The 12,168-nt window shown below is 37.6% G+C and overlaps 1 protein-coding gene across 2 annotated transcripts in view; it reads left to right on the plus strand.

The window, feature by feature from the left end:
- The first annotated feature begins 302 nt into the window (after window positions 1-302).
- The window catches only part of otud5a (OTU deubiquitinase 5a), a 30,296-nt gene continuing 18,430 nt past the window's right edge, over window positions 303-12,168 (plus strand). The window contains exons 1-3 of one of the 2 annotated variants that reach the window (XM_052563748.1): window positions 995-1,113; window positions 4,335-4,363; window positions 4,512-4,605. In XM_052563748.1, coding sequence (XP_052419708.1) covers window positions 4,343-4,363; window positions 4,512-4,605 — 115 coding nt within the window. In that variant the 5' untranslated portion in view covers window positions 995-1,113; window positions 4,335-4,342. Of the gene's footprint in view, window positions 1,114-4,334; window positions 4,364-4,511; window positions 4,606-12,168 lie in introns of both variants that reach the window. The other variant, XM_052563747.1, reaches the window with a different exon arrangement.

Here is a 12,168-nt window from a genome sequence, read left to right on the forward strand (position 1 = left end):
CAGTGTGAAACGTGACCTGGGTTTTACCCATTTTAACTGTTTCCAAGATTAGCACATGGTAATGGATGATATAGCTCCACATGGTGAGTGATGCAGTGATTTGAATAGCACACTCAACATTTTATTCGGGTTAAATAAAAACTCATGATAAATAGATAAGAGGTCATAAATACCAGGGGTGGATTCTAGTTACTGGACCATAAAGTGCTGGCCAGCAAACAAAACACACGAATGAATGAATGAACAATTCAACTGACAGCTTCTGAAGCAGAGGCGGAACAAGCAGCGAGACGGAAATGACGTTGCGGTGTCGTCAGCTGTATGTTGATGTTGTGTGGCAACAGCAGGACCGAGGGACGGAAGACGGTTTGTTTTTGTTCTGTTATCCGCCGTTTTTACCCTCAAAACCGCTTCATATTGAATTAAATTCGCTCCGGGGTGACAGGAGCGAGTATTGCGACTTAAAAGACGCTCAAGTATAAATGTTGGAACGCATTCAGAGTAGTTAAAACGGACACCCTCCCTCCCTGAACGGTCATGACGATCCTACCGAAGAAGAAGCCGAGCTCCTCTGTCGGTGTGTCTGATCACCCCGATGACACCGACCGCCGGACCGGATCTGATCCGCACCAGCACTCCCACGGGGTCCGGCCGGGTTCGAGGCCCCGTGCTTCCCCGCCTCCCTGGTCATATCAAGCCGCTCCGCCACCGTCCAGAGACGACAGGCGCACTGAATCCAGCTCCCGGCCGCAGCAGGCCTCTCCTCCGCCGGTGGGCGCAGGGTCTCCGGTTGGCCCGGGGGATGCGACGGGAATGGCGTGCGTGTCCGGGGGTCGGGTTGAGCTGTCAGGAGGGGTGGGCTGTGGAGGTGGGATGGGAGGGTGCTGCTCGGGGCCTGGGCTCAGTAAGAGGAGGAGACAGACTACCTGCTCCGGTGGGGTGGCTGGTGGAGGGACCGGACCCGGGGCGACGGGAGGAGGCGGCGGCGGCGGCGGTGGAGGAGGAGGAGGGGGTCCCAGTCCCGAGCAGGAGGAAGGAGCCGGGTATAACAGTGAGGATGAGTATGAAAATGCTTCCAGACTACAGTCAGAGGACCCAGCGACTGTTGAACAGGTATGTGGATGGATGATGTCACCTCACAACAATATAGTGTGCTAATTTTTCTGCTTCTGACACTGTTTAGAAACTGGTATAAATTGATAGAAAGAAAAACAGAACAATAGATAGTTTGATGAATGGACACTAGACAGACTGACAGCTTGGTAGATAGACTGGCAAATAAATAAGTAATCAGATAGATAGGCAGACTGATAAACAACTGATGCAGGTATAAGTGAAAATGCATGATGTCTTATAGTTTTATATGCTGTGCCCTGCATTAATTGATTTGTTTCTCAGTATTAGATGCGATACATGATTAGACTTCTTGTAAGGTAATATGGATGCAGAGGTTTGTCTGGGCTGGAAACTAGTGTTTTTAAAGGGGTCATATGATGCAATTTCAGGTTTTCCTTTCTCTTTGGAATCTTACAAGCTGTTTGTGAATGTATACAATCCCTAAAGTTGCAAAGACTAAAGTCTCAAACCCAAAGAGATATTCATTATAAAAGTTAAGACACTTATAACACCTCGTTTAAACATGCCCCCACATGTCTACGTCACTGTGTGGGAAGATTTGCATAACACAAGATTTGCATAACACCACCCAAATGTTGACGCAAAGAAAGAAAGCATAACATTGATTCTCGCTGTAGTGTTGTTGCTGCTGCCGTCATGTCGTGGAGATGCTGTGTGTTTTGTTATGAGCGAAAATACTTTGTTTGGTCTTCCAAAAGAGGACACAACTAGAAAATTAGTGGTTAAATTGTATTTACAACAGTTCAACCCAAATATTCATATGTGTGCAGCATATTTTACGAAGGACCGTTTCCTTCATTGTTGTAGCCTACAATGCCGGCTGTTCAGACTCACTGCTTGTAAGTACTTAAAGAATTTGCCACTGATGATTTCAATGCAAATTTTGAGCAGTGTAGAGGAGCCCTTGTATGTCGTTTCTCCGATCACAAATGCAGACATGGTTATGTTTATTATGTTTATGCAGCGCGATATGCAAAGCACCAGGTAAAAAGACAGTATAAGTCATTATAATCAGAAATTATGTCCCCACTGAATGCAACAAATGCCTCGTTCGTAATGGGTTTTATTGGTTTTGTTTCGTCGCGCTGGGACACGGCATCACAGTATAGTAAGGGGCGTAAAATTTCCGTCACATGCTTGAGGCATTTGGCCAATCACAATGCACTGGATAGCTAACCAATCAGATCACACCTAGCTTTTAGAGGAGAGACAATGCATATAGGAGAAACAATAATGTACATTATGTGGAAAATAATGTGTTCTTTGAACCTTAAACCCCATAAACATTGCATTACAACAAATACACAAAGTAATGTTCTTTTTAGCACTGTCATATAACCCCTTTAAAATGAAACAAGAAGTTTGTAAACTTAAGTAAATGCATTTTTTATAGAAGAGAGGGTCATTCTTTAAAGCTGCAGTCTATAAGTTTTGCCTCCTTGTCGCCATCTCTGTTTGAAAACCTGCAATTGCAGCTATGTGCGGAATTATCTTCCTTGCATGGGTTGTGCTCCGGCACAGCTCCAGCGTGGATTAATCGAAAGTTTTGAGGAGTATATGTGCTGGCCGTCAGTCACCGTACTGGTGTGGATATCCACTGTACTTCAAAATCACAGATTCTAACCTATGTCTTGGAATATATATGACCCAAATAAGAACTTTCACTGTGTATTGTCATCTGAACAAGTAACCAGACTGTCACGTGTTCTGTCCAACTGAGGAAAAAAGCGTTATAATAAATCACGCTACCAGTGGTGATTTAATCTAAATGAGCTCAAATCACATCAAACCATGCAAATTATTATTATTGTTATACTTTATTCTCAAATTATTAATGTTAACATCAGCATTACGTGACTACAGTATGTGAATATAATGTGTATTAGCATGTAGATTTCAATTTCTGTACAGTCTAATCTCTAATTGCCATTTCATATTAAGAAGTTCTTTTAACACAACAAAAAGCAAATTATGCTTCCTTCGAACTGGTTGTCTTTAGAATACAAATCTTGTGTAATCCCAGGCTATCTGTAATGAGAAGCACATTTAAAACCGGTATATGATTTAAATTCATTCACATGTGTTTCATAAACACATAATCCTTTCTGGATTTCACTTGGACTGCAGCTTTAAAGTCAAATGAAATCAAAACAGTGCGTATTTAATTTCTCATAATATAGTGTCTAGGGCTGGGTGATCTCTAATTTTTGCATGTCATATGGTATATATTTATCACGATATTCATTTACCTTTAATGAGGAAGGAAATAATTTCCACATCTTAGTTAGACCTTGAGAAGGAATAAAAGCAAAACTTGTTTCTTCACAATTTAACTCCACTGATTTTATTTACTTATTTCAAACTAATATTTCCCTACAGTTCTGATCTATTTATTTTACTTGTCCATTTTATTCTGTGACTAATGAAATGAAATACTAAACGTTAACAATTGAATTAATATTAATATAAGATGTAATCAAATGAGAATATAACCATTTATATTAAAAAAAAGATAAGAGAATATAAAAAATACATAAGATGTTGCACAACAGAAGTGTATAAATTAAAACATTAATGAAAAAATATCTTCGATGTCTTAGATATATAAATAACTTTGTTTAAATAATAAAATTGAAAGTACAATGGGTTTCAAATTTTTCATGTTGACTTTCACTATAATGGCTCAAACATTTTTAGGTTTATACTTCAGATTAATCTTGAAATTCAGAAAACCTTAAAATATACTCATATAAATGTATTAACACTTTGGCTGTGAAATGATATACTGACTTGGGTTTTCTAACATTTTTATCAGTTATTTTTAAAACTATTTCAAAACTCTATTCCAAAAACCCAGTAGATATTCCAGAGGGAAGCACTGGTTCAAATGCTGATTGTCATCTGGGTTTCAGGAGCACATACAGAACTGGGTTGCATTTCCCAAAAGTATCGTAAGCCTAAGTAGATCGTAGAGAACCTTGGTCTGATTATTTCTACGATCTTTTGAGAAACGCAACCCATTCTCTTGTTCAGACCTATCTTTGCTCACACATTCATCATTTTTTATAAATCATGTATAATGAATGATTGAAGAAAATAGACATTATTGGTATCATCTGCAATTCATGTAGACCAATTTCATGATCACTTGTGATCAACCAAGTTCGGTAAATAAACATGACCTTGTTTGTCTACAGGAGTTTTGATGCTGCTGGTGCATAAAAATGTGAGCTCCTTTGTGATGTTCTTGATGACTTTGATGCGCAAAATAAATGTTACCAACAATAACTTTCTCATTAGAAGACTGTCTGTTTATCGAGCACTTTATAATAAACTCCCACTGTGTCTTTTCCGAAATTCTTCCTCTGTTACAGCAGGAACACTGGTTTGAAAAAGCACTCCGGGAAAAGAAAGGATTTGTCATCAAAAAAATGAAGGAAGATGGTGCCTGCCTCTTCAGAGCTGTTGGTGGGTACACTATTAAACACCTGGTGTTCACCTAAAGTCAAAAGATTTAGTAGACGTTATCTATTTCATCTATTGACCATCATCTAGAACTTGGGTGATTGTCATTTTCAGTTTGGCAAAATGCCATCTAAAGAAACAGAATACCCATGCTTTTGGTAAAATACACAGTGTTGCAACAATACTGTATCTCACAATGCAATGTGCTTAACTTAACCTTTCATTTCCATCGTGACAAATTTAATGACCATATAATCTGTTTTGAGTTTATATTATTTTATGTTAAAAAGTTTGGGATCGGTAAGGTAATTTTTTTTTTTAAAGAAGTCTCTTATGCTCACCAAATCTGCATTCATTTGAATAAAAATACAGTAATATTGTTAAAAACTATTACTATTTTAAAAATAATAATTCCATTTGAATTTATTTTAGAGTGTAATTTATTTCTGTGATTCAGAGGTGAATTTTAAGCTTCATTACTCTAGTCTTCAGTGTCACATGATCCTTAAGAAGTCATTCTGCTATGCTGATTTGCTGCTCAAGAAACATTTATTATTATCAGTGTTAAAAACATTTTCTCACAAAATTGCATTAAAAAAATAAAATAAAAATTATTCCCTATTCACTAGCTAGATGCCACTTGTTTGAATAAATTTAGTGATACAGGGACAACAATGTAGAAAACTATTGCTTACAGTGATTGTATGATTGCATAATGTGCTATTTTACACGCTATTTAAAAAAAAAATATAGTAACAGTTCACTGCACATGATGCAATAAGCTCAACATTAAAATTATCATGGAGTATTTTTAATTTCTTAATGCATGTTTATGATCTTATTCTGCTTGATTCCACTGCAAACTTGCATTCAGAATATATTCTTGGTTTGTTTTTAAAACTAATAGTAATGGTCAACCTTATCTATATAACCTGTTGAGTTTCTGAGCAGCTACCAGAACTTCCCTCTAGGTGGCGCTACTTATCAACATATCTGAAGTATTCAGCACTGTACTGTGTGACACCAGAATATGAAAGCAGTTTTCTATTACACTTCAGTTTCAGCTTAAAACCCCAAGTTCTGACTTTTGTTTCCGTTTCCTGGTTTTTCCATCTGAACCCTTCACGGTGTGATGTTACACCCAAGCCACTATGGGCGTTCACCTTTGACCCTTTTTGACCCTTTCAACATAAATTCAACATGAATGATCAAAGTGGTACAGCAGATGTATTATTAATGTATTTCTTTGTAGTTTGCTTTCTTAAACTGATGATGCACCTAGATACTTTAGTGTATGCCATCCATCAAAATATATACTTTTATTTACTAGGATTTTTCTCTTCAGATATTTAACTACCACCATTGAGTGGCATCTTACCCTGTTTCCTTTTTCATTCTCTCTTTCATGTCTCTGTTTCCTCCTCTTGCTCTGTTAATCTGTCTCTTTATCCTCTCTCTCTCTTGCACACACACATTCAGTTCATTAATCTTTTTCCTGTTTTCATTAATATACAGAGGCCCTTGTGTGAGTTTTACACAGGATTTGATTGACAGTCATGTGATGTGTTGACCTACATGAAGCGTTCCCATCAGGGACACTGTGCCACAGTTCTTGCACCGCAGGTGTGAAACTATCCATCTCCAAACAATCACTCGAGTCAAACAATACACGTTATATAACTGGCCCAATGGTCATAAGGTTCTCACAGTCAGTGGGATCATGATAACCCAGGGCAGGACAGTTTCATACTGGAGGCTGTTGATTTGACGTAATAGATATGAATGTGTTTTAGATAATTGTGGAGACCATGTTGACTTATGACATTTAGTCAAAGGTTCTTTCTTCTGAAATTCAGCTTTACATGGTCATTTTATGCCTACTCTTTTTTTCTTTTTTGAGTGATCTATCCTTTTAAGGCTGCACCAATGCTGTGTTTCCTTTAAAGAGAAGCAAAGCAATATCAAAACTGCTCCTTATAATGTGAGACTTGGTATGTCTTAGTTCTGCTTTCAGAATTATGTTTATCACACTTAATTTGGAATCGACGCAACCAGACTTAACTTGGATTGAATATATATATATATATATATATATATATATATATATATATATAAAGATCCTATTTTCCCTGAGTTGTCTATTTACTTGTTATTCTTTAATGATGTGTGCTGATGAATTTACGATTGTTCTCATCACATAATCAGTCCTGTCAACAAGGCAGCAGCAAAACAGATCACTGCTATCAGATTTTGCCCTTATTTTCCTGGTCAACTCATTGTTTTGTTGCTGTTTTGGTTCTCACATTATGAAAAGATGGGTCAGGAGAGCAGTGTTTTATTCCCATGATTATCTCTATTATACTCCTGTTATAAACAACCTGACATTATTTACTGCTAAACAGTTTGGACTTGGTCATTTTTAAAAATGGTTCGAAAGAATTCTTACCAACACTTAGAAGTGATTACCAAGACTGCATTTATCTGATCCAAATACAGTAAAAACAGTAATATTACTACTATTTTAAAACAGCTGTTTTATCTTTCAATATATTTTAACATGTAGTTTTTTCCTGTGATGCAAAGCTGAATTTTCATCATCATTCCTCCAGTCTTCAGTGTCACATGATCCTTCAGAAATCAGTCTAATATGCTGATTTAATGCTCAAGGATCATTTGTCATTATTATTCATGTTCATGTTCTTCAATATGGTGGAAATCATGAAACATCCTTTTTTAGGATTCTTTGATGAATAGAAATGTCAAAGAACTGCATTTATTTGAAATAAAAATCTTTTGTAACATTATAATTGTCTGTCACTTTTACAGATTTAATGCATAAAAGAACCTAATGACCCCAGACTTTTGAATGTAGAAATAGTTTAGTTTAGTGGTAATCTGCTCGATGTAGAAAGCTTCACTAATAAGAGAATAACATGATTTCTGCATGTCACCTTCAACCCTGTATGACTCTGGATTTTGTAATAATTCAGTTTCTTTTGTTCAACACAGCCCAACCTGACATTCATAGTTCATAGTTTGCATTTAGGAGGCTCATGGCGCTCGCGTGCAAATGCTTATGCAATGTTTGCAAATTGGTTTTGCAAATGATTTTCCAAAGTATTTTATCTCACAGGTTTATATCCTGGGAACTATTCAATGGTAATTTGTGGTGGTGGTGGTGTAGTTGAAAGCCAGTTGAAAGTTTGGACAAACCTTCCTGTTCTTTATTAGTACTGTATTCCATCCATCTTATATTTCATCCACAGGACATTCTTGAAAAACTTTGTGAGCTGCATCCCGGGAAGCTTTTAAACCGTATTGAAGGATTGTGCATACAGTGCTGCACATATATAGACTGCTTTTTTCAGTATCAAGCCTAAAGTTTGTTTTACATTTATGCATTTATACCAAAAGCGACTTTGAAAAAGAAATGCACGTACATATCATTTATATTTGTCTACAAAACTACATTCAAGCAGAAGGCTTTAGATTATTTAAAATCACGAGAAACAGATTATGTCCAAACATTTAACAGGTACATATCAACCCAATTGTTGTGAATTAAGGAGTATAAGTGGAAATAATGAGTGTCCGCTGGCTCCTGGTTTCTGATCAGACCCATCACGTTTCACTGCATCATGGGTATGAGTATGTTTCATTTTTACAGAAAACGAGCACTAATACGGACACATACTTACACAAACACCTGTGTCTTCTGCTTGATAGTGAGAATTCAGGCCCTGCGGTTTCAGTTTTGTTATTACAAAGAAAAACTTTCAAGAGGTTTCGTGGTTTCACACATTAGCTGTTTGATTGGCTGAAACGAGTCGAATCCACCAATCTACAATGTTCAACAACTTTTGCAATAACCCGCTATAGGCCTAATTTTAAAAACAGTTTTGTTGTGAATCACTAAGTCTGGATCACCACATCCTGGTGAAAACTTTGTAACTGTTGTGCAGGGTTTCGTGTTGGGAATGCGCTTCTCCTTTATGATCCGTGGGAAACGGTGTCATGTGTTAGATTCCTGCCCTTGCTCCCAGCATTCGCTCTCCTTTCCAGTGCTGCTCTGCTGGTTATCCAGAGCACCGCCCCTCTTTCCAGAACTCGACCTGGTCTTTAGTGAACGGGGAAGCAGTTGACACCGTTACCAACACACACACACACTGGCTGTTTACTCTCAGGAGTGGGGTGACCTGACCCAGCCATCTAAACAAACATTAATTAGGCTCTTCAAAACAGTTTAACCATTTTAGTTTACTAACTTTGGCCATCAATAGCTCAGCTTCGCAGGTCAGCGGGTTAAAAGGTGCAGGTTTTTTGTACTGTAACGAGAGTCCGTTAAAATGCTTTATTTTTCCAGTCGTCCATTGAAGATTATGGTTACGGGCTGGATCGGAATCCTACACTGTAGGAAGTTTAATGTTTGTTCGGGAAACAGTGCACTTGTTTGTTTTTGACTCGGATTTGCACATTTCTTCTGAAGTGCATTTTATCAAAGACTCCCTCTTTCCAAGCAAATTTCAATATAGTGGGATAAAAGCGCCCAAGTATGTGGGCGGACCTCTTCACCTGGTCTGCAACAGTCTGGCTGTGATGGGAAGTTTGCTAGAGGTTTTTGTATTTGAATAAATATTCAAAAAGTATAGTTATGGCTCTAAAATCTGATTGGATGAGCCACGTTCAAAGTTCAAACAAAAATAGCTGATATGGGTGCACTTTTAACGTCATTTGAATTTCGTACTAATATGGTCTTATCTACAGTTATGCTAATCAGCTTGATTACTTTACAGAATAATTGCCTATGCTGGAGAAAATCATTTGCAAATGTTATATTTACAATGCTTGTTATAGTTAACTAAAACTATTAAAAATAGTTTTTGGCAAATGAAACGAAGCTGAAATGAAATAGAAATAGAAATATTAGATGAAAAAAAGTAGTTATTTCAAGTTATTTAGTTCATATTCGGGTTATTTTAAGTAAACTAAAATGAATAAAACTACCTACTACTGCAATAAAAATTAATTTAAATATAAAAAACGTACTAAAATTTAAATGAAAACAAATAATATATCAAATAAAAGCCTATTCAAAAGTTTAGCTGTAATTCACAGCCTGCTGTTGCATCTTGCTTTTTTTTTTTAATGCTCTCAAAAAACTTTTGTATGGGATATTGCAACAAAACCCTTTTATATTCGTCATCTAGGCTTTTTTTGTCCACTCCATTTCCTCAGAATTGAGTTTATATATGTGTACTTCCTTTTGTCAAGTCAGTTTTTTTTTTTTCACTTTCCCCTTAAGCAAGGTGCTATTTCAGGAACAAATGTTATTTTCTCTGATCTGTCTGAGGCGCCCCGGCAGACGCAGGGCTAAGAACAGCCTTACCTGAAGCAACACTAACCTTTACCTCGCATGTCTGAATCTGTAAATAAAAATCCCCGTCATATGCAAAGCGCATTCCAATGTAAGCCCTGTTTATTTTCCCTTGCACGCACAGCAGGATCTCTTCCAGATACCTGCTTCTGTAGTAAACAAAGCTGTCTGTGCCCTGCCATGAACCTCTGACAGACAGCTCGGCTGCATTCCTCTCATTTTGCACTTCGTCATCTTGTTGTGATTGTAGAGCAGATGCCACAAATGCCATAACATGATTTGACGGAGCGAGTAACGCAAAGGTGTGGCTGAAATTCCTTTTTCCCAGATTCATCGGTGGCGTCTTCCCACCTTACCCTTGGGTATAGGATCGTTCACACCAAAATGACTTTAATTGTATGCATAGGAAACACACATCATCTACTGTACTGTACACTGTGCACTTATGTGATGCATCGTGTACCCAACCATCTAGTTTATGAATTTTATAAGGGCGTTATGTCCACCAGCATCAGAGTCTGATAATGTTTCCTCTTTGTTATATCAGAAAAACTGCTACAGTTGAGGTCATGAAATGTCAAAAAATACCAAACTTCATTTATTTATTTTTTGTTAATTAAGCACATCATCCGGATTTTTGAAGTGCACTTTTAATTTGATCATACTATTTTTGCTACGAAAAGGTTTGAAACGATGTTAATGGTGATATTTTAATTTATAGGTGAATTATGACCTTTAACTCCACTACTGAATGTCATTTTATTATAAAACTTGAAGTAATCAATTTTAAGCTTTCATAAATCTCCAAATCAGTCACAAGAAGGTCAACGCACTGGATATTTGTGAACATGAAATGTGAAAAGCATAGGTCAGCTTTCATCTATCTGGTCCAGCTTAGTATTCGACTCCCAGAGATCATGCACTGTGGCTTTGTGGCAAACATGGAGCAAAGTTTGAAGTCATGCTGGAATCAAGGGTTGATCGACATTGATCAACCCCTTCTAGGACAGGAAAGTACAGGTTTCAACATAAGCACTGCTCACGTAATGTCTTTTTATAGTTCTTGGTTTCTGAGAGACGGGAAATGGTCTAGAACTTGAGGATGTTGACTAGTTTGATCCAGCGTAAACCAATAAGTCTGACAATGAGCTGTAGAGCAATGGTCAAGGAGCACATTTCGATTGAGCTATCGCAAATGTTGTTTATAATGTCCATTGAACCGAAAAAGGTTTTGAAACTCAGTTGTAAAATGGTTTCAATCACTTGACTTGCAGACTGTGGTTGTGATAAGACCGTCTGCACCCTTTAACTTAGTTTTCTTGTGAACTTTTACACATCTGGATGGCAGATGCTCAGCAAGTATCTCCAACTTTTACCTAGACACCACCAAGAGCTGCATCTTCTCTTGCCAATGTACAGAAAACATCGTCATCACCATCTCTTGGTGTCATTTCTTACAAAACCAAGCTGTTGATGAAATCGTGTAGACACACAATTCAAGTCTGGAGTTTATGCTGGATTTTCAGTGGTTCACGATGACCTTCATGGAGTGTGCCAATTGTAATACAGTCTCATGAGCATGAATGAGTGTATTTGAATGTCAGTGTGTTTCTGGAGCAGTAGTAAGCTCTGTGTTACGCAACTCCCTCATGATCACCAGCTGACTTTTCTGGCTCTAATGTAACTCTGTTAAGTCCGCACATAAGCCATTATTCAAAATCTAACTGTACTTCCTTAGCTATGGAAAGCACAGGCTGTACTTTAAAAATATGTATGTGATCTGATGCCCCAATGCTCTTGAGAATCAATATGCATTGATCTATGCGGTCATAATCTCAAATTCATAACATATTAGGGCTCATGAAAGTGAACAGAACACACGGTAGTCAATAAGGTCACTGAGTGGAGATAATTTTGGGCCTGCTGTAACTGGTGCCTGTTTTTAGAGTACTGCATCAATTCATTTGTTTGAAGAGCATGTTTACTGATCGTTTGTGTAAAGGTGGACGTGGCCTGTCAGATGATCTTGTGAGCATTTGGAGTCAAGGAGCATACGAGAGTGCAGGTCAGAGCGGTGACCTTAGCTCTTTCTGGATGAACTCTGCAACTCATGTTCCACACAGTCATATTTGGACACACAGGGCATCAAGGTTTAACCAATTTTTTTCCCAGACATGGAAAATATCCAAATG

This window comes from Carassius gibelio, chromosome B8 (genome assembly GCF_023724105.1).
Source record: "Carassius gibelio isolate Cgi1373 ecotype wild population from Czech Republic chromosome B8, carGib1.2-hapl.c, whole genome shotgun sequence".
Taxonomy (NCBI): domain Eukaryota; kingdom Metazoa; phylum Chordata; class Actinopteri; order Cypriniformes; family Cyprinidae; genus Carassius; species Carassius gibelio.